Genomic DNA, 18,914 nt, shown 5'->3' on the forward strand with positions numbered 1-18,914 from the left:
TCCAAAATGTCCACAAATGTTTTCACTTTGTAAATTACAGGAAATCAAAAACAGAGCAGTGGAGCTGAGGCTAAAATCAGTTTGTGTGCGTGTGCGTGTGCATGGATCATTATAAAGTATTTCATGACCTAGTTGTACCATACACGGAAAAATATATTATCACAGACGGGTTTTTTCAATTTGAAGTCAACACTTGTGTTGAACAAACTTGATGAAGTGGTTGGTTACCAGTTGCTGTATTTTTTCTTAAAAATAAGAAACAATTTTCTTCTTTAAGAAGCAACAGTTTTAGTTTTGCAGGAAAGTGTACAGGGAGTGATTTTGTGGAACTCTTATTCTGATAATTAAACACAGCTATTGGATGTTTACATCTAATCTAATTTCATACTGAAGTCAATGATCTATAGTTTATCATAAGGTTTAAATCTGATAAACACCTAAAGTGTTGTTACAGAATTTAGCAAAAAATAATAAAACTGCTGTAAATATGATATTTTCTAACATTGCCTTGTTCCTCTCTGTTTTATATTTCTGTCTTCATTGATTTTTTTAGCAGTTTTCACTTTCCTGTATCTGTCAGAATTTATTAAAGAGCAGATTATCTTAATTTGAGTCAAATAAAAAAAAAAAAACTGAGACTTCTGTTTTTATTGCTTATTTTTTTAATCGTCTGTGTTTGTGAGATTAGATCTAAATTATGAGATCAGAAATGCTTAACTATGGGATGGTAAATCAAAATTATGAGATGATAAGAAATAGAAAGTCGTTATCTTTAGATAGTAAGTCATTATTCTGAGTTGGAAAGTTCTTACAGGGCTCCCATAATATTTTTAGATGTTTCACGTACCTCACGACTAAACTCTGGGTGATGGTCGTGTGGAGGCTGTGGGTGGTACATTATAAACCCACCAGAAAATTACACAACAGGAAACTCATTTCCTCCTCAGCCCACGCAAGTGACTTCATGCTTTTACTCTCAGACCCTAGGAGTGGCTTCACAGATTTCTCGTGACATTTTTGAAATGATCTGCCTCGAAATAACTCTAATTAACCTGCAAGGTCAACTTCAGCTATTGCTCAGAGGTTTAAAAACTCAATAAATTGTCCAAAGAAATGTCCACAGTCTTTTCAACATCTCTTTCCAAAACAAATATGTGTTCATTTTTCATTCTTTGGAAGAAACTGATTCATTTCCTTGACTTTTTTTCCCCTAATATTTTGAAATAGTCTGACGTGGTCTATTATTAATTCTCTCCAAACGCCTCTCATGTACGTTTTTGTTTCCACATACGTCCCCGAGACAGGAAAAGGGCCAGTCGTTCCTTTGTTGTGGCATCTGACTGATTTATTCTGATTGTCATGTTATTAAAGCAAATAATTTCCCCATTAATAATAAAACAGAGGCTTATCTGAAGGAAACTCGGTGCCAACATTGAATTAACGAACAATGAAACCAGAAATGTTTATGGAATCACCCTTAAGAGATTTAGGTATTCACCTTATTAAGATTTTTAAATATTTAGCTCTGAAAACAGTTGAATCAACGAAGATAAGGTATCATCTGATCTGATGAAAGTTCAGGATGCTGCTTTGTTTTTACAGCACTCAATGGCAACATCGTGTGATTTGCTTTTAAGGGACTTTCCTCTTGTCCAATTTGGCCTTAGTTCCTCTTTTTGTTCACTATTTATTTACCTCCATTGCACCAAATACCTCAATATACAAATACTTTAGTTTTAGCTAGTTTAGTTTTAGCTTCCTTGATAATAGCTCTGAAGGGGACAATGTGTCTCTACCTGCATGTGTCACATTGTGGTTGGTGGGCGATGCATGCATGTGCAGGTTTGGTGTGAGTTAAACGTGTGTGTGTGTGTGTGTGTGTGTCACATCGTGCAAGCAATGCACCTTGAAGCACTTTTACAACCACAGAAGTATCACATCCCACAGGCCAAAGTGCTTCAAACAGCCGTTAAACGTACGTTCTGCACATTGTACCCAGCGAGTGACACATGTTGTAGCTCGCTTGTCGTCTTTTACTCAGGCCGCAATGAAAAATAAACATCACAGAGATCAATGTGTTTTTTGTCACTGCATCACAAAGTTTCTGAGGTGGTTCCTGGTTTTAAAGGTGCAGAGCGTTTTGGTCTGAACTGAAATGCGTCGAGGGATGATCTTCTTTCCCTGCGTGTCTTTTCCACCTGTATGTCTGCAGGTTAAAGGTGACGTCTTTTTTACCACCTCATCCTACAATAAGCAATGAACCGCTAATTCAGATGCATGTGCGAACATGAATGCATTATACTGAATTTAGTGCAATGTTTTTGTTATATTATGCATGTGTGCGATGTGTAAATCCAAGATAAGCACGTTCGTCAATGTTAAAATGCTAAATCTATAGTCATATTCAATACAAAATTGCTAAACTAGCTCTGTAAACATTAAAGATGATATTTTAAATCAAATATAGCTAAATTGTTACATTAATAGTAGTTGAGACTATATTTTTCTGAAAACAATCTTTAACAGTTGGGTGAGTCTGATGATGAGTCGAGGGGTATATTTTCTAATTTTACATCTTCAACTGTAAAATAACCTCCATCCCTTCCTGTCATAGGTTTTTACATATGGTTAAGTGTGGTTTTATTTCTGCTTCCTGTGGTTTGATTTCTGCTTCCTGTTCATCAGTCGACACGCTGTCTGCTCCCGAATGCACCAGACACCGTGCCCAGAGAAGAAAAGCTTCAGTTCATCATCCACAGAAAAGAACAGAGGTGCAAACACACACAAGCAATCACTGTTAAAAGAGGTATTGGTACCGAATGTGTGCACGTAAATTGAGTCCTGCACAGGAAAGAAAACTATGAACGAGTAAATGTATTACATGCACACACACACACACACACACACACACACACACACACACACACACACACACACACACTAGGTTAAACAATAGTACTTTCTCATATGAGACATTTCACACTTTTACACCAGGAGTCCAAGTGTCAGATTCACCATCATTCATGACAGTGAACAGGCTTTTATGAAGGGGGTTAAAGGAACACAAAGCAAAGTAGGTGTAATTCCATTCTTTAATCAATTACAGTCAATCTAGCAGATTGATTTTGAGACGACTCATTCTCATAGATATTAAGGCTGGCGGCTCAGATCTGGCGTGTTCCTGGATTGTCCTGCACAGCAGAGACCTTGGACAGAAATCAGGTGGGATCAGTTTCTCTTCTCAGAATCATGATAGTAAATATGCAGTGCATTTAATTGTTCTTATTGTATTGTGCCATTTGGAATCTTTCAGGTGAGACCTTATGCTTTCAGTAGGTGGTCTGCAGAGTGCTGGTCACGAGGAATTAACCAATCAAATCAAGTCTCACCTCCACACTGTCTCTTTGGTGCAACGTATATCGCTATGACAATGACGACAAACAGCATGATCCCAGTAACGTAGCACGCTGATGACAAGCCAGTGTTCTGAGCTGTCGGGATTCCTGTCGGACTAGAGAGGACATTTGATTCAGCATCAAAGAAGCATTTAAATAAATACAATGAATTGCATGTGATACAGCATCGAATTAAGCTCTTGCCTGAGAGAGAGAGTCGTCCACCCAACTGTTTTGGCCTTGATATTACCTGAAAAACATTCAGCTTGAGTTTCCTGCATCAGTATAGTCTAGAAATCCTGCAGTGCAGAAAGCATCACTCACCATGGACAGAGACGTTGATGGAGTGACCCACATCATTTCCCACTCGACACCGATACAGACCTGAGTCGCTGCTGAGTATATTTTGGAATTTCAAAAACGATACCCCCTCGGAATGGTTGACCCCTTTCCACTCAGTTTTAATGTGACTGCTACTGCTGACATTGACGTGTTGAGCTGTGTTTTCCTCCAGCTTGTACCAGAGCACTGTTGGTGCTGATTTATTACAGAATTCAACTGTGCAGTTAATGACAAGGTCTTGTCCAAGGGAGATCTCATAGGCTACGTTGCGGCGTACGTTGATTATTGGTGTACAGTCTGATTCTTCACCTGCTGAAGAAAAATGATAATACAAGAGGATTAAAAATATATAAAATGATAGATTCTTACTAACGAATGCTTAATGACAGTTGTTGTGTCGTGGTTGCAGGATCTCCTGCTGCTTTCTTCATATCGAAGAGACAAACTCCTGAAAAAGTGCCGACCCAACTTTCTAGACATTTTCCTTTGTTTGTGTCTTTTTAACATATTATCAACATTATTTTTATCATCCAAAAAGGTTTTTTTTTTTTATTTCCTCTTCTGGACAGTGTCGGTGTGTGTTTGACTGACGGTGACAAACTAAAAAAAAGTGTACCATAGAACCGGCATTTAACCGAACCCATTATGGTTCCAGAAAGGTTTGCGTAGTTTTTAATGTGTTGCATTTAGACCAAAGGACACAGTCATGTTTGTCGGGACAATAGGATGGGGACCTAACGTGGTTGTCTAATTTTATATCTTGTGGTTCTTTGCTGCGCCACTGACAATAGCCTGCAGGAAGCGATTGAGCGGAAACAAGTTTGTTACTGACAAAGATCGAGAAGTAACCGTTGGTTTACGTCTTTTTTAATTGAAAACACAGGGAAAGAGCTTTGTACTGTAAATTAAAAGAGGATGCAATTGGATGTCATCCCCATTTTCACCAGTATACAATTAAAACAATGAATCCAAGAATTATAACTGACTCATATTTGTGATTACGACTCAAACTGAGGGAATGATGTTGAAATGATAAACACCAACTTACTGTCAGCTTCCAACGTGCAGACAAGCATCACCAAGATAAAAACGGGAAGGATGATCAGGCCGTCAGGTCTCATGGTGACAACGCTTCAAGAACCAGATGATCACCTCTATACCTCGAAGTAAATGACACGAGGAAGACTTTGCTTCCTGATTATGATTTCACTGGGGGGCTGCATCTCCACACACACACACACACACACACACTTTTTTCAACCCTGATAGATAAAAAAAAAACTTTCTGCTTCCTCCTTTACAGCAAACGGAGTGAAAGCAAGCGTTGGCCCAACATAATCTCAATTCAAATCAAGCAGTCATGGACACACATTATATTATATGATTGCACAAAAACATCACATTATTACATTCTTCTATTTTGAAGTTACAGAAAGATTACAAAAGCGATTTTTTACATTCATGCAGTCGATATGATACAGGATGCAAACCATTACTGTCTCAGGTGTGATGTCACTCTGAAGAACATTTCAAGTCGTGAGGGTGAAGTCACAGTTTTTAACAAACATCGCAAAGCAGGATCGCAAACAAAAGCACACTAGTTGTAAACAGTTTGTAAAAAAGTCTGTAACAATCCATTTAGTTTGGTAAATCACGCTTTAGCTCTACAGACGCTGAGGACTTCTCATCATGTCTGTGACGTTCAGCCCTCGTTCACTGGCTCCGATTGAAAGTGTTAAATCTTTAAAAACGGGACAAGATTTTAGAAAATGCAGTTTATTTTTTATGAAATGTTTCTATTTCAGAAAAGTGGTCATTGTAGGTTCTGGGCAAAAGTAAGAGTGAATTAGTTGGGGGGTGTTTTCAGTAGCGAATTATCACACATGAATACTTCATACGGAGGTTTGAGTCACAGGTTTGGTTCTTACTCGATCAGTCAACCTTAGTTCTGTAAAATGCTCTCTGGGTATTTCCATAACTTCTTATTTTAAGTTCTTCTAACTTTCTTGATTTGTCAAACTTTCAGCGATACTGAGATGTGAGATGCAGTCGGCAGGAAGAGAAAGAACCTGTGCACATGCTGACATTTCCCTAATTTTTGCTCTCGTGTCGTTCATATTGTACATGAACCAACAACGTTCCCAGAACAGCTCTGACAAACTTCATCTTGAGCAGAGAGAAGACCTGTGCACGTGTAGAGGGGGATAAACCGGCTGCAACAACAACCTTATCCTCGCTGTACGAGGGCCGTTGTAGCTCCTCTGTGATTTACCAGTTTGAAATGTTCCACTAACTTCTGCCAAATTCACTCGAGCACACGTCAGGACTGACATTACACCACATCTCCTGTGGTTGTTGCGTGTTTACATCACACGAATAGCTGCGTATTCCGAACACTCCTGCGACCTCTGTGGCCGAGCGGCGGCCCCCGATGGCAGCCGATGGTTGAGTGCCGCGTACACAACACTGGTCCCCTCCTCCGCAGCATTCCTCTTTCTCTTTCTGTCTTCCTTCACCTTGCTGTAAACTTGATCTCTTGATCCCTCGGCCAACTTGTCGGGTTGTGGGTCTTTCGGCGCAGATAGACAAGCTGGCGGGGCAGAGGGGCTTGCTCTCGGCGAAGGCTGGAGGCCGCCACGTGGGGAGTGGGTCTCGACCATGGGAATTGCTGCGTGCTGCACACATCCAAGAAAGAATATTCCATTGCATCGTTGGAAGGATTTAAAATGGGATGAGGTGGATTAAAGTGTGACATTTACTGGTCTTACCTGATTTTCACTTTGTGTCTCTTTCTTTTGTTTCCCTGCAAGATTTTGACGGATCGGTTATTGTTTTCCGACTCATTGATTTGTACCGCATGGTGCCTTTATTGAATTTCTTTTAAAACAGCTCACCTTTGCAGCATCGTATTGATACAGTTAAAACTATCACTATGGTGACGAATCCCACGGTCCCAGCAGCAGAGTACACGTACATCCACATATGTTTTAGGGGCTCTGGATCAGAAGTTCTGCTATCTGTAAGGATAGGAAGGAATTCATCTCAACTTTTGTGTTTAAACGGTTTCATGATTCAGAGGAAGTTAAGCCTTACTTGTATTATTATTCGATGTGTGTTCAGCACCACCTATAAAACAACACAGGGCTATTGTTTTGAGGGTTTTTTACGACATGGAAATACAAGGGGTAAAATAAAGACTCAATATCTAATAATAATAATATTCAAGAATTTGATATCTGATATATTTTACATTCTGGATCCAGTACTGCTCTTGTGCATTTATCATACAATAGTGATTATTTCTTTTTTATCTCATCTTGATGTGAACACAGGTTTTTTAAGTCACACTCACCATGGACAGAGACGTTGATGGAGTGACCCACATCATTTCCCACTCGACACCGATACAGACCTGAGTCGCTGCTGAGTATATTTTGGAATTTCAAAAACGATACCCCCTCGGAATGGTTGACCCCTTTCCACTCAGTTTTAATGTGACTGCTACTGCTGACATTGACGTGTTGAGCTGTGTTTTCCTCCAGCTTGTACCAGAGCACTGTTGGTGCTGATTTATTACAGAATTCAACTGTGCAGTTAATGACAAGGTCTTGTCCAAGGGAGATCTCATAGGCCGTGTTGCGGCGTACGTTGATTATTGGTGTACAGTCTGATTCTTCACCTGCTGAGGAAAAATGACAATACAAGAGGATTAAAAATATATAAAAACATGTTTTATAATGAATGGTCATTGACAGTTGTTATGATCCTTACATGCCTTGACAATGACTTGATTTGAATTTGCGAACACAAATAGCTGAAGGAACAGAAAGTAAACTGCACTTCTTATGAGGAACTTTAAAACCACATCGATCAGAGGAAGGTAAGGGGGGTGTGGCACTTCCAAACTTAAAGGCTATTATCGTGCTGCACAACTTGGACCATTAGTCAAGTGGTGTGACAAGGATTATAGTGCTGGGTGGAAAGACATTGAGTGGGTGGTGGCAGATATTCCAACCCAGTCCCTGATTGGCGATTCAAAATTAATGAAGTCATTACAAGAGTCTATAGATCCAATAACTTTGCACACATTCAATATCTGGTTTGATTTTGTCAAACAATACAAAATAGGAGGAGATATAAAACAGATAAGTTGGTTTGCATTTGATGACAGATTTAAGCCAAGCTTAAGTGACCACAACTTCAGGGACTGGGGTAGGAAAGGGCTCAGAGCAATGTGTACAGTAATGAAGAAGGGACATCTAATGAACTTCCAGGAATTGAAAAGCAGTTATGGATGAGGAAACAGAGACCATTTTAGATACCTGCAGTTGAGGGATTCTTTTGTGAAGGAAATACAAACTGTAAAAACCTTGAATGGTGTAATTGAGTTAATGATTAAGACATACAGTGGCTCCACATTCAGAGCAGTTTCACGGCTGTATCGAAACATCACAGACTCAGAAGCTACCTCTGCTCTCTACATTAAGGAGAAGTGAGAGAAGGAAATGAATATTAACTTTTACTTACTCTAGAAGAATGGCAGAATATGTGTGAAACACAGCACACAACAACAAGTTCAAGACTATGGAGGGAATTAGGATTGAAAAACCTGACCCGCTACTTCATTACACTTAAATTGAAGAGTAAACAAACTGGTCCCCAACATACATGTTGGCGATTATGTGGAGAGAGAGAAGAAAATCATACACACATCTTCTGGAAATGCCATAAACTGAACTCATACTGGGGAAATGTACACAACATAATTCAAAATATTTTGGGATATGTGATACCTAGAGAATCCAGAGTGATGTACATTGGAAGATTGGATGACTATGTCCTGGACAGTATCTAACAAAAATATTATTGATAACATGTAAAAAGCAATAACACGGAACTGGTGTAGGAGTGAACCACCTACTTTAAGTCAGTGGTTAGAAATCTTAAGAGAGGTATGTACCATGGACAGAATGACCTACAAGCTGAGAATGAAGGAAAATGTTTGACACAGAGAAGAATCCTTGAAACATGACTGATCATGATTTATGTACCATATATTTGGAAAATGTATGCAGATAACCATGTTTACTATCCCTTGACTTTTTCACCTTTATTGTTGTTTTATTTTGCATTATAAAACACTTTCCTCATTTAAATTGTAAAACCTACAAAACCTCAATAAAAATTAAAGTTTCATAAAAAATCATCGATCAGTAAATAAGGTTGGAGATGAATGTTTTTTGCATGTTTATTAAATTTTTTATTACAGCTGAAATGATAATAATAAGAAGTAATCACTCGCCCACAGTGAGACATTATTAGATAATTTACATCCTGCCCACAGACCACGATAAGAACCTTTAAAGTCATAGACTCTCTCTCTCTCTCTCTCTCTCTCTCTCTCTCTATATATATATATATATATATATATACAGAAAATAAATTAATTCACACAGTCATTACTGTTTTTAAAAGATAAGAAAATAATGCAGGTAGTTCTCATTGCAAGTGAACGAATTTAACTGGACAATCATGACCTCCGGTTTGTAATCAACACTCTTATTTTGTGGGTACATGATGAGTTACATTTGAAAACTCATCACATTGTTTTATGCATGCTTTCTTTAAAGTTTGAGAGAAAATCTGTAATTGTTTCCATCAAGCACCCACATGTGTAAAAACACTGTCTAGAGGGGTTTTTTGGGACCTGAAACTATGTTTATTTAAATTTCTCAGTTCATTTCAAAATTCCCCGATTTTAAAGACAAGTCATGCTTTTCATGCTTGAGGCAGAATCATGCAGATGGAGTTTGGCAAATAGATATATGCCTACTTTGTCTTTCCAAAAATCTGAATCCAGTGTGGACTTGAGCGCAGCACTTCTAAGTTCAACACCTTCAGAGAAATCTGGCCTCCGACCCCTTTGGAAAGGCTTCAGATTACAATGCTCTCCAGACAGAATAAAACAAGAATAAACACTGCTTCAATGGACAGAAGAACAGCGCCACAGAAATCCTGAGACAACACGATACACAAAAATTAACTTACCGCCAGCGTTTAAGGTGAGAACCAGCGCTGCCCAGAAGGACACATGCAGGGCGCTGAACCAGTGGTGAGGCCTCATGATGGGATCTCTGGTGAAGCCTCCTGTCATCTTTCGAATATGCTCCTCAAATGCATCATTATAGAGAACTACATGCTGTGACTGCACCTGCTGCTTCCTCTTTCTCTTTGCATCTTTCCCCTTGAAACGAGGGGCGTTGAATGTACTGGAGGTGAGTCAAGATCAGTGGGTGGTCTTGGTTCTGCAAATGCTGCAGGTCCAACACGGTTCACAAGGTTTCAGGCTTTCCCTGTCACTTCCTTATCATTTCTGACTATATTGTTTAAGTCCTCGCACCTTTACGTCTTCTTCTTTGCTGACAGTGTTTTCAAGCTGACTCCCCCCCCCCTTCCTCTTTCCTCCATCGTGTGCATCTGCAAACGTGCACAGCTGTGTGGTTTCAGCGGAGAATGTACAGTGCACTGAAGAGGAGAGGGGATGCTGTGGCCTCTTGAGCTCTGATGCCCACTCTGATGTTTGTTTGTGAGTGTGTGGTTACTATAAGGCAACACCTTCCGTCTTATCGACCTATGAATCTTTCAGGTTCCAAAGAGCCCTCTAATCTTAGATGACTTGTTACTGCTGTAGTTAACTTCTGGAAAAAGTTGCATCGTCATTTTTGAGAATCTAAAATGTGATTCTTATGATGTCAGGGTTGAATAGATGCGACTTGAGCTGTATTAAGGGAAAAGTAGGACCACAATATATGCCACAAAAAGTCAGGAGATCTCAACCACTTTCAGAATCAGAATCAGAATCAGAATCAGAATTCTTTTATTTGCCAGGTATGTTTGCACATACAGGAAATTGCCTTGGTGTCGTTGGTGCACTACTTATGTACATAAAACAACAATATAAGAAACAACAATATATAAGAAATTGAATAAAATAAAAATAAAATAAAATAAAATAAAATAAAATAAAATAAAATAAAATAAAATAAAATAAAATATAGTATATACATATATACAGTAACAGAGTAACAGGGTTATGGGCACGTGCTGTGCGAAGGTGCAGAGATTGGTGATAGTGCCAGTAGTATATAATAAATTATAAATTATGTGCAGGGGGTGGGGTGTGGTGGGGTAGAGTCAGTGCGGTGCAGAGTCAGTGTGAAGCAGGGGGCTTGTTTGTGAGCCCCACTGCCACGGGGAAAAAACTGTTCAGATGGCGAGAGGTTTTAGTCCTGATGGCCCGAAACCTTTTTCTGGAGGGAAGTCTCTGGAACAGGTGGTGACCGGGATGTGAAGGATCAGCAATGATCTTGCCTGCTCTCCTACTGGTCCTGGAGTGGAACAGGTCCAGGAGGGCAGGCAGGTCACAGCCGATGACCTTCTCAGCTGACCTTATGATCCGCTGCAGTCTGCCCTTGTCCTTGGCAGTGGAGGCAGCGAACCAGACGGTGATTGATGAGGTGAGGATGGACTCAATGATGGCTGTGTAGAATTCAACCATCACTTTCTGCGGCATGTTGAATTTCCTCAGTTGCCGCAGGAAGAACATCCTCTGCTGGGCCTTCTTGGTGATGGAGGTGATGTTCTCCGCCCACCTCAAGTCCTGTCCTTTCACTATTTTCATGTAAGTAAAATGTTTTCTCTTTAAGCAACAGAAATAAATGCAAATAAAAAGATGTTTGATGATTTTATTTCATTTAATTTATTTAATTTATATTTTTCTTAATAATTATCATCATAACTTCTATTTCGTTGATCTACTTTGTTGTCCTTTTTGTAATTGGTACTATTTTAGTTCTATGTTTGTCTCCTCATCGGCCGTTTTACTAAAATTGTTGTTATGTGTTTTATATATTTTTTTATATTCAAAAGGATCAATAAGAAGTGATGTGGAAAGAAAAAAAAAGGATAAATCTTTATTTTTATATAGGGTCTATATGGAAAACATATTTTCTGTAGCAACAGCGCAGACGTGTGGCGCTCAGGGGAAGTGCAATCCGAATGCGCATGCGTGCTCTGTTTGCGTCATGACGTACATTAGTACGTCCGCGACGAGCCGAAAATGGCGGAGTACCTGGCGTCCATTTTCGGCACAGAGAAAGACAAGTAAGTTTATTGAACATTTGTCGCCGTGGTCTCCTTCGTGGTGGGTTTAACGTGAAGTGTGTTGGCAGCGGCTCCTCCCGGTTCACTCAGGGGCCTCGTTATCACCGCAGCGCCGCTAAATGCCTCACACAAGCTAACATTAGCAACAGGAAGCTAACGCCGAGCTAACGCATTGAATGAAACTCATTAACACACCAGAGCTAACTTGCAGCCACTGTCAGATGTTTGCTATCGCACAGAATTCTCACTGTGTCTTTGGTGCAAACGTGAATAGGAGAAGCACTTTTAATTTTTTTACATGTTTTAAAACCCACAGGGAGCGAGAGGCTTGGTTAATAAATGATGTTGTTAGCATAGCTGCTGCTTCGCTCAGGCAGATGAGAGCCTCCTACACGTTTGAGAGTGTGAAACTTTTCACAAGTTGCTGAATCAGCTGTGGATGTGTGGTCCTTGTGTAATTCTAACAGCAATGTGGTGGACATCATGCTGCCCTGTTGCCCTAAACCTTTAACTCCAGAGGTTTGAAGGGATCTATTGGCAGAAATTAAATACAAAACAATCCTAGTGATGTTTTCACTAGTGTTTCATCAACATTGATCCGAATGGGTTTTTTTTTTACCCTAGAATGGGCTCTTTCTATTCAAATACTTTATATTTACATCAGGAGCGGGTCCTCTCTATGGAGGCTGCCATGTTTTTTTACAGTAGCCAACACTAGACAAACTAAACACCTTTTGAGTCCTTCATGTTTGGAAGGGGAGGGTGACGTGAGGGGTGTTCAGCTGCAACATAAAACTGAGTTCTACACTCTGAAACTTTAAAAGATGATGCTATTCTTTCTCTTCCAGGGTCAACTGTTCCTTCTATTTTAAAATCGGAGCTTGCAGACATGGAGACCGCTGCTCGAGATTGCACAACAAACCAACCTTCAGCCAGGTGAGGATCCCACCAAAGTTCTCCCCCTAAAACAAAGGCTCTATTCTGCAGGATTGACACCTCGCTGTTAGCCACAATTTCACTCAGAGCGTATACATCCGCCAAGTCCCAAATGTCACACACACCCATAGATATCAGTCCCCTAAATGTGCCTGATTCATTTCATCTACATCCATGAGTTACTCCCTGAGAAATTGGTGTTTAATGCACCCAATCTTGCAATCTTCAACAAAGAAGCAACTCCTGGATCCCCACTGAAATGTCTGGGGTGCTTCCCTGACCCATACATCATCGTCCCTCTAGGTTTTGTGGTAAAAGGCATACAGATCTGATCTGTTTGAGAAGTGTACACGGTTAAGTTTAATTTGACAAATTTGCTATGATGTCTTCACAGCAAAAAGCCAAAGTGTTCATGTGTTTTAGATATATCTTCAAGTTTTAATTATTAAATATTAAGTTTTTGGGGGTGCTTTACTGAATATAAGTGGAATATAGTTGAACACAAATGTCAAAGTCAACCTTTATTGTCATTCTGCCATATGTTATTGGATCTATAGGATGTGAGTAGTGCAAACAGGAATAGTAAAAAAATGGATTGAGAAGTGAAAAGCAGATGTGGTATGGTAGCAGTGTTTGCAGTAAAAAAGAAACAGCTGCAAGGGCCTGTTCACAGGATATATAATTTTGGCCTCAGGAGGATGTCATACCTTATCTGACGTGTAATCCTCATTGTTTTCTTTTCTTCAGATTCTTGGCAATGAAGGATCTTGTGCCTGCATGACTGTCAGAATGTAAACAAGCTAAAATAGAAGTTGTTGTAATCAGAAATGGCACAAAACTATCACACAGCCCTGTCTGACCACTGTTTTCTTTCTCTCCTCTGCAGACCATCTTGATTCAGAACATCTACCGAAATCCCCAGAACAGTGCACAGACCGCAGATGCTTCACGCTGTAAGTTGAACATAAATTGCCTGTTTCTTTAAAATAGAGTTCACGTCTAGTTGAGTGACAATGGAGGCCTCATAATCTCTCTACTGTTCAAATCATTCATCTGTTATCACCTAAAACCAATAGACCCTTTTCACGGCAGCCAGTTTGACATGAAATAGTAGGATGTAACACAGGTGTTACATTCATTTATGTGTTATACCCAAATACGACGGAACCTTCATCAATGTGACTAGTAACACCTCTGTTTACCTACTATTTCAGGTCAAAATGGCTGCCATGAAAAAGCTGTATAATAAGCACCAACTCCTCCTTCTTCCTCCGCTGTGTAGCTGAAGCCTAAGGAACAGCACCCACAGATAATGGAACAATGCTACTCAAGTGTCTGTGTTTGGTGTGTACACAGAGTCCAGTGTAGTAGAGCTGAAGTAGAACTTATTGTACAGATACTGTAGGTGTATAATGGAGGGGGAGGGCTTCCTGTGTAATGCCTTCATATTGCTCTTGACACACTTGGGTCCTCTACCAAGACATCTGTTTTATTGCATTTTACCTTTCACGATTTTATTGGTAATATAAGTCTTGAACGATCCGAGTCTGACCCCAACTCTACAGGCATCAGTTTTGTCTGTCCTTATCCAGAGGCAGTGAATGTGAGCTGCACTGAGTTTATGTTATTTGTCCCTGACATGCATGGTAATTGCTTGTTTTCCCAGAGTACAGACATGTGCAGTGTAAAAAAACAAAAGAAAAAGAAAAGACAAATCAGTCCAGACAACTGATCTGAATCATCATGTGTTAGATTTTTCTTGTTTTTCATCTCCATAATAAAACCTTTGGTCAGCTGTTGCTATGGAGCTAGCTAGACTATACAGCCTAACGTATTGTCTTTCAATGCCCTTCTTTATTCAAAGGGACCTTAAAGCAGGCGAAAACCATGTTAACATCTTCTGAGCGATCTACAAAACTGTGAAGGGTTGCAATGAGCTTCCCCTGTAATAAATGACAGCTCCGTAATTTTTCAGGTATCCTGTGAATGCAGTTTTGTCCATCACATAATTAGCTGGAGAGCAGTGCCGTTTCCTGACAGCAAAATATCTAATCACATATTTTTTCCTCCCCAGCTCTATATTTGGTTGGATTCCATATCACAGAAGTTTACGTTTTGTATTTCAGACCATTTCCCTCTTGAACATTTACCTTCATAACCTTCAAAACTCAAGTCTGCTGGTGGTTTGCACTGTAAGTTCTCCCTTCATCTGCAGGACCCTCCAGCACTGACCACTTGATGCACTGTGTCACACCTCCCCACATAAATCTGGTTGAGTGTAGTAATATGTCCTCTTGATTTCCTGCAGTTAGAATAACTGGCCTCATGCTTTTTTGCATGTTTCCTTGTCAAATGTCCCCGAGTCTATGTGGTGCAGTAGAGTGCACAGGACAGCTTCGGTGTCAGATCCTTTGGTACAGATGTGATAGACTATGTAGGCTATAATTGACTCACTCTTCCTGTGTTGCTTCCTTTGCACTCAGCAGTTTCACATTAGGTGCATTTTATTTGCTTCTAAATCTGAAAGCTAGTGTCGTCTTCAACTACTTCCTTTATGAAATGGTGAACCCAACAATGGTGTGGTATTACATCATGGCCCCTAAAATGTCATTATTTAAACAAATATTTCCCCCTTTGTTTGGGGAAAAAAACCACAATATATCTCTGTCCATACGATAACACAAAAAACGCCAAACTCTCAAACAAGCATGTTTGGCCAGTAGGTGGCGATAAAGTCTATATCAAGGATGAACAAAGACCTGTGTTTAAAATTTTTTTAGTTTAATCAACTGAAAAAAACAGTTTGTGTGTGGACAAGAGGCTTAATTTTACAAAATATCCGCATGAGTGTGGACAGGGCCTGAGAGGGGTCAGCTGTAGGTTTGCCTCGGTGAAGTAGGTCAAATTACCATATGAGAGAGACAAGCATCCAGTAATACGCAGAATTACCTCTTTGAACCATGTTTACAGGTAACATTTATACGAGTGTAACTACCATAGCACGAAGCATCATGCTATGTTGTTACAGTTAGTTTTGTCCATTGAGATATTATGAAGTACATTTAAACATTTTCTCCAAACACTTGTAGCTTTGCCTTGACTGTCTCTTGTTGACATTTGCAGGTGCCGTCAGTGATGTGGAAATGCAGGAGCACTATGATGAGTTCTTTGAGGTGAGTGACCTTTTGTGCTTGTTACTTGTGTCCATTCCACATGTTGCAGGACACAACCTCACTGCTGCGTTATCTGCCCCTTGTGACACTTTGTTGCTGAAAGGTTCAACACTTTCTTGCCACTTGCCAAAATGTGTCCAGCTTTTTGCTGACGCAAGAATCCTTTATTTGGTCTGAAGCAAATATTTACACAGCACGAGCTGGAAAAACTTGACCTCATGGAAAATTTGGGATAAAGTTAATGGAAAAAAATAGATTGATTGTTGTTATATTTTAAAATAAATGTTGTATTTTATATTCATGAGTTTGCTGCATGCCTGCTGCGTTCACACCAATTATGCTATTTAAATTTTATTTATGTCATAATGATGCCATTTGACATCATTCCCTTGTGATTATGAATAAATGATGAAAATGATCCATCAGATGTCACATGGGGAATCATTTTCTGATCATTATAAGCTTTTGATTGATTTATTATTTGTAGTGATCTCTAAAAGTTTGGTAATCCATTCGTGTAGAATCCATACGGCTGCTGTGAGGACAAATACAAATGAAACAAACCAAGGACAGAAAATAATCATATAGGATGGTTGATGTGTGAATAGACACTTTAACTGAATCACTCTCAAATATGCTGTATGTTGCTGTGAACGTGTTGCACTGGATTATTCATTTAATTCCACAGGGTTAACCCACCAGTCAACTGGATTGATTAATCCTTGTTGATGGCTTTTTTTTTAATTAATGATAAAAACAAATGGTTGGACAGTTTGTTTATTTTTCTCTTTTTTAAAAAACAGGAGGTGTTCACAGAGATGGAGGAGAAGTACGGAGAGGTGGAGGAGATGAACGTGTGCGATAACTTGGGCGACCACCTCGTCGGCAACGTCTACGTTAAGGTTGGTGATGGATTTTAACTAACTACAAGAGAAGGAAGGTAAATATAAAAATAATTTAAAAAATTTAAAAGGTAATATGAGTTCACTTAAATGTAGCATTTAAAATCTTAACAAAAATGTTTTACTTTCATCTTAGAACTGTTTCATTTTTGCTCTAGGTACAATTCCATAAAGTTAATTATTAACAGTCTCCAGTTATTGCCTAAGTACAGTATCCTCTGCGTGTAGTTTCGTCGCGAGGAGGATGCAGAGAAAGCAGTCATGGACCTGAACAACCGTTGGTTCAATGCTCAACCCATCCACGCAGAGCTCTCCCCGGTCACTGACTTCAGGGAAGCTTGCTGCCGCCAGTATGAAATGGGGTGAGTGACACGAGGAAAATTGTATTTTATTAAGATTAAAAACATGATAACTGACTTAAACATAATGAAATACATTCAAATTAAAGAATATTTATTTTATAATGTTTCATTTCATAATTATTTCTGTAATGTCAAAGGTATTTCCTGTCGCAAGTCCCAGAACCAAAACTTTTTTTTTTATCATGGTTTTTTAAATGAAGAACCAACCCTGTGCTGACCCAGCTTTAAAACTCTTTGTCGCTATTTTACCATATTCTTATGCCGAAATACTGAACATTTAAAAATAATCAATAACCGAAGGTTGATTGTGTTTGAAGATCGATACATTTAAAATTGTTTTTGTAAAACAAGACGTACCTTTGTTTTCATTTTCATTTCTTTACATTGGCTGCATTGTACCAATACCCTGACAGAGGATTTCTGAATTATCAGCAGCTATAAAGCCCCAGTAATAGTGTCCATGAACTCACATGTAGCTACAATGCAAAACATTACTAAAAGTGATGTGCTGCTGCGACATCAACAGCAGGTGATTCAGTACAATATCATAGAGGTGCCTGCTGAAAGAGAAATGTTGTATTAAGTTTATCTGAGAAGCAAGTTTGTGTTAAAAGGCTTGTGTGATGCCACAGGATAAAGTCAATAAAAACTTGTTGAATCTGCAGCAAGACGATCCAAGATAAAGCTCCACTTTTTACCCTGTAACTAAAGCTGATTTACAAACCAAGAGAATCAGTGTGTTGGCCTGAGGCTCCAGAATATCTGGAACTCTGAAACCTCCAGGTTTTACTCTGGGCTTATTAAATATGAATATACACCACCTGAAGCACAGAATCCACTGACATGAAAAGGGCATAAAGCATTCACCTTGTTTGTGTGCTGGAGCAGCAAGGCACTGAAACCTCTCCAGCCTCACGTGCACGATGTGGGATATCACATTTTCTTTTAAATGCAAAGATAAACTTCTGACCCTCTCTTTTATGAGTGTGAGTTTGTTTGCTCTGCCAATGAAAACAAACTGTCGAGGGAAAGATCTGATGTTTTTCTTGTCCCGCTCGCTTGCTCCTCAGCTTTCATAACTAAACCAGCTTTCCTTGTGGCACTGCCTCACCGAATACAAGGCTGGCAGGTTTTAACTCTTGATGGACTGTCTTCCTACAGAGAGTGCACCCGAGGTGGTTTCTGCAACTTCATGCACCTGAAACCAATATCACGAGAACTTCGAAGGGAGTTGTATGGCCGCCGGAGGAAAAGGTATGGGAATCCAGAAAGTGAAATTTTTTTTAGAGGATAGGTTTTAATTTGGAAATTAATCCTTATTTTTCTCCCTGAAGGCACCGCTCTGGCTCGCGCTCCAGGGAACGACGCTCCCGCTCCAGGGATCGACGGCGGGACCGTGAAAGGCGGAGGTCGAGGGATCGGGAGCGCTCTGGAAGGTTCTAAAGGAAGCCAAGACTGTCCCAATGTTCCCACAACACATCCTTCCCTCTTTACCCCAGCAGTGATGACAGTTACTTTATTTTTGGTGAATTGTTCAAAGTGTTTTTTTTTTTTTTTCTTTCTTTCTTTTATTCCCTTTTTTTAAGACGAGCTTGTGTCGCTTTCTCAATAAAACAGATTTGTAACTCAGATGAACATTAC

The 18,914-nt window shown here is 39.6% G+C and overlaps 3 protein-coding genes across 8 annotated transcripts; 1 reads left to right on the forward strand and 2 right to left on the reverse strand.

The window, feature by feature from the left end:
* Nucleotides 1-3,078: 3,078 nt before the first annotated feature.
* On the reverse strand, nucleotides 3,079-4,925 carry LOC138406945 (uncharacterized). 2 transcript variants are annotated; one of them, XM_069520648.1, is made up of 5 exons: nucleotides 4,786-4,925; nucleotides 3,720-4,049; nucleotides 3,600-3,645; nucleotides 3,390-3,511; nucleotides 3,079-3,206 (listed from the first exon to the last, which is right to left on the reverse strand). In XM_069520648.1, the coding sequence occupies exons 1-5, from the start codon at nucleotides 4,856-4,858 to the stop codon at nucleotides 3,151-3,153; spliced, it is 627 nt and encodes a 208-aa protein (XP_069376749.1). In that variant the 5' UTR covers nucleotides 4,859-4,925; the 3' UTR covers nucleotides 3,079-3,150. The 2 variants fall into 2 exon arrangements, with proteins under 2 accessions (XP_069376749.1, XP_069376750.1); XM_069520649.1 differs by having other exon boundaries at nucleotides 3,720-4,046; nucleotides 4,786-4,904.
* A 173-nt stretch (nucleotides 4,926-5,098) lies between these two features.
* On the reverse strand, nucleotides 5,099-10,326 carry LOC109639719 (uncharacterized). 4 transcript variants are annotated; one of them, XM_069520634.1, is made up of 6 exons: nucleotides 9,786-10,326; nucleotides 7,090-7,419; nucleotides 6,831-6,863; nucleotides 6,632-6,754; nucleotides 6,506-6,540; nucleotides 5,099-6,412 (listed from the first exon to the last, which is right to left on the reverse strand). In XM_069520634.1, exons 1-6 carry the CDS (start codon nucleotides 9,889-9,891, stop codon nucleotides 6,101-6,103), a joined length of 939 nt encoding a protein of 312 aa, XP_069376735.1. In that variant the 5' UTR covers nucleotides 9,892-10,326; the 3' UTR covers nucleotides 5,099-6,100. The 4 variants fall into 4 exon arrangements, with proteins under 4 accessions (XP_069376735.1, XP_019958882.2, XP_069376738.1 ...); XM_020103323.2 differs by having other exon boundaries at nucleotides 7,090-7,416; nucleotides 9,786-10,264; XM_069520637.1 differs by lacking the exon at nucleotides 6,831-6,863 and having other exon boundaries at nucleotides 7,090-7,416; nucleotides 9,786-10,264.
* Nucleotides 10,327-11,763: 1,437 nt separating this feature from the next.
* LOC109639715 (splicing factor U2AF 35 kDa subunit-like) lies at nucleotides 11,764-18,902 on the forward strand. Of its 2 annotated transcripts, XM_020103320.2 has the most exons (8): nucleotides 11,764-11,900; nucleotides 12,749-12,836; nucleotides 13,723-13,789; nucleotides 15,960-16,009; nucleotides 16,813-16,911; nucleotides 17,140-17,273; nucleotides 18,435-18,527; nucleotides 18,608-18,902. In XM_020103320.2, the coding sequence occupies exons 1-8, from the start codon at nucleotides 11,857-11,859 to the stop codon at nucleotides 18,714-18,716; spliced, it is 684 nt and encodes a 227-aa protein (XP_019958879.1). In that variant the 5' UTR covers nucleotides 11,764-11,856; the 3' UTR covers nucleotides 18,717-18,902. The 2 variants fall into 2 exon arrangements, with proteins under 2 accessions (XP_019958879.1, XP_069376753.1); XM_069520652.1 differs by lacking the exons at nucleotides 11,764-11,900; nucleotides 12,749-12,836 and adding an exon at nucleotides 14,963-15,028.
* The last annotated feature ends 12 nt before the right edge of the window (nucleotides 18,903-18,914 follow it).

This window comes from Paralichthys olivaceus, chromosome 24 (genome assembly GCF_024713975.1).
Source record: "Paralichthys olivaceus isolate ysfri-2021 chromosome 24, ASM2471397v2, whole genome shotgun sequence".
Lineage (NCBI taxonomy): Eukaryota > Metazoa > Chordata > Actinopteri > Pleuronectiformes > Paralichthyidae > Paralichthys > Paralichthys olivaceus.